The sequence below is a fragment of the Arachis ipaensis genome, chromosome B02 (genome assembly GCF_000816755.2).
Source record: "Arachis ipaensis cultivar K30076 chromosome B02, Araip1.1, whole genome shotgun sequence".
Taxonomy (NCBI): Eukaryota; Viridiplantae; Streptophyta; class Magnoliopsida; order Fabales; family Fabaceae; genus Arachis; species Arachis ipaensis.
The window spans coordinates 92,452,867-92,454,623 of record NC_029786.2 but is presented as its reverse complement, the minus strand read 5'-3'; the positions used below and the strand labels follow the sequence as shown (position 1 = coordinate 92,454,623).

The 1,757-nt window shown below is 26.8% G+C and overlaps 1 protein-coding gene across 2 annotated transcripts in view; it reads right to left on the bottom strand.

Annotated features, from left to right (window-relative positions):
• LOC107625728 (auxin transporter-like protein 2) overlaps window positions 1–1,757 on the bottom strand; it is a 9,284-nt gene that overhangs the window by 5,282 nt on the left and 2,245 nt on the right. For both annotated transcript variants that reach the window (XM_016328430.2, XM_016328431.2), the window contains exons 5-6: window positions 1,536–1,719; window positions 867–964 (exon numbers count right to left, since the gene is read on the bottom strand). In XM_016328430.2, coding sequence (XP_016183916.1) covers window positions 867–964; window positions 1,536–1,719 — 282 coding nt within the window. The remainder of the gene's footprint in view (window positions 1–866; window positions 965–1,535; window positions 1,720–1,757) is intronic.

The window sequence follows — 1,757 nt, the reverse complement described above, 5'->3', positions numbered from 1 at the left end:
AAAACTACTAAAAATTATTAATCTCCAAAAAATTTTCTTTCTAAAATTGTGCGTCTTGGAGTTTTGAGAATTTTTGTTTTCGTTTGACCAAAATAACATGTTCATGAGATCAGGCTAGAAGCCTAAGACTAGGTACTAGGTAGGTTCGGTTTGGTACAAAAGCATATTTATTGGCAGGGTAAATTGTAAATTTTGGATTGAGAAATGCGTTTGTTTTATTTACGGGAAAATATTAAAATTAAAATTTTAATTACTTTAAATTTAAGAAAACTATTTTCAAAAAACTAGCTTAATTTTATTGAAAAGTTATTTTGTAGGTAAAAAAATCCCACGTTTTTATATTTAAAGTTGAAATATATTCCAAGACTTAGCTATCAACAGTCAGAGAAGTAGTTAGTAGTTACACAAGCATATCTATAAGATCCAAGAAATAAAGTTCCACAAATATTAAATAATATTTTGGTCATTTAAAATGTACTTTTTATCCCTTCAAATAACATGATATTGAAGTTATTCTTTCAAATAAAATTTATCAAGGTTAGTAACTTACAACTTATCCAAATTAAATACCATTTATAAAAGATTTAAGAAAAAGGTAAAAAATATTCTCAAAAGTCATAATAATAGCAAAAAAAAAAAAAAAAAAAAAACCCCCCAAAAAAAAATCCTAGATAACTTCTTTAAATCCAAAAAAAATTATTTATTTATTTACATGAATTTTGGCTTTGAAGATGGCCGGCAAAAAGCTGCAAAGAGAAGCCATGTTGAAAAAAATGGAAGAAATATGAAAGAAGATAGATGGATAGATAGATAGAGATATATGAATGATGATGAAGAAGAAATGAACATAGTTATTATGTTCTTACACAGTAACAGCATGTCCACCAAACGTGTATAGTATGTTAGTGGCTCCGGTGAAGTAAAGCACTAGCTTTGCTGGACCTGAGTGCGTCACATTTTCTGCCTGTGTTTTGTTTTTATGAAACACCATCATTATTCCCAGTAACATGAAACAACATCATATCATATCATATCATCACAAAATGTTAATTTTGTCATCAAAGAAAATAATTCTTGCTATCTAATAGCATTACAGCAAAAATCATTTTTGGCAGTAAAATTTTAGCCAAAATAACATAATAGTGATTATATGTTTTATTTAACTTATATTTTTGCGATAATTATATATTTGTCATTATTACTATATGTTATAATGATAATTATATATTTTTTTTATCATTAAAATAATTTTTATAAGTAACTGTATAATTACCATTAAAATATTTTAGCGACAAAACATAAGACAGTTAATGTCTAATTGTCAGTAAATATATATTAGCAGTTATTTTTATTGTCTCTAAAAATAAAAATAAATGACCGTTAAAATTTTTTTTGGGTAGTGTAGAATATGAGAATTTTATCCCATAAGTCGTTACCATTGACTTTAATCACTACTATTTCAATAACCATACCAATAAAAAAATTATAAAAATTTTATCTATTTCCATATATATCTTTTAATAATGAATTTTTACCTGGCCATGAATGAGTGCTGCTATGGCTAAGTACCAAGCTGTGTAAGTAGTCATTCCAAGACCCAGAAATGACCATATACGATAATTGTGGAACGAAGGTATGAACACGGTGGTTGCACAACAAGCTCCAAATATGTAAGTCCAAGTTCGTTTGTCCAATTTGTCATTTATGTAGTATATGTTACTGTTTCAATTTGCATCAATTAGAACCAACTAACCATA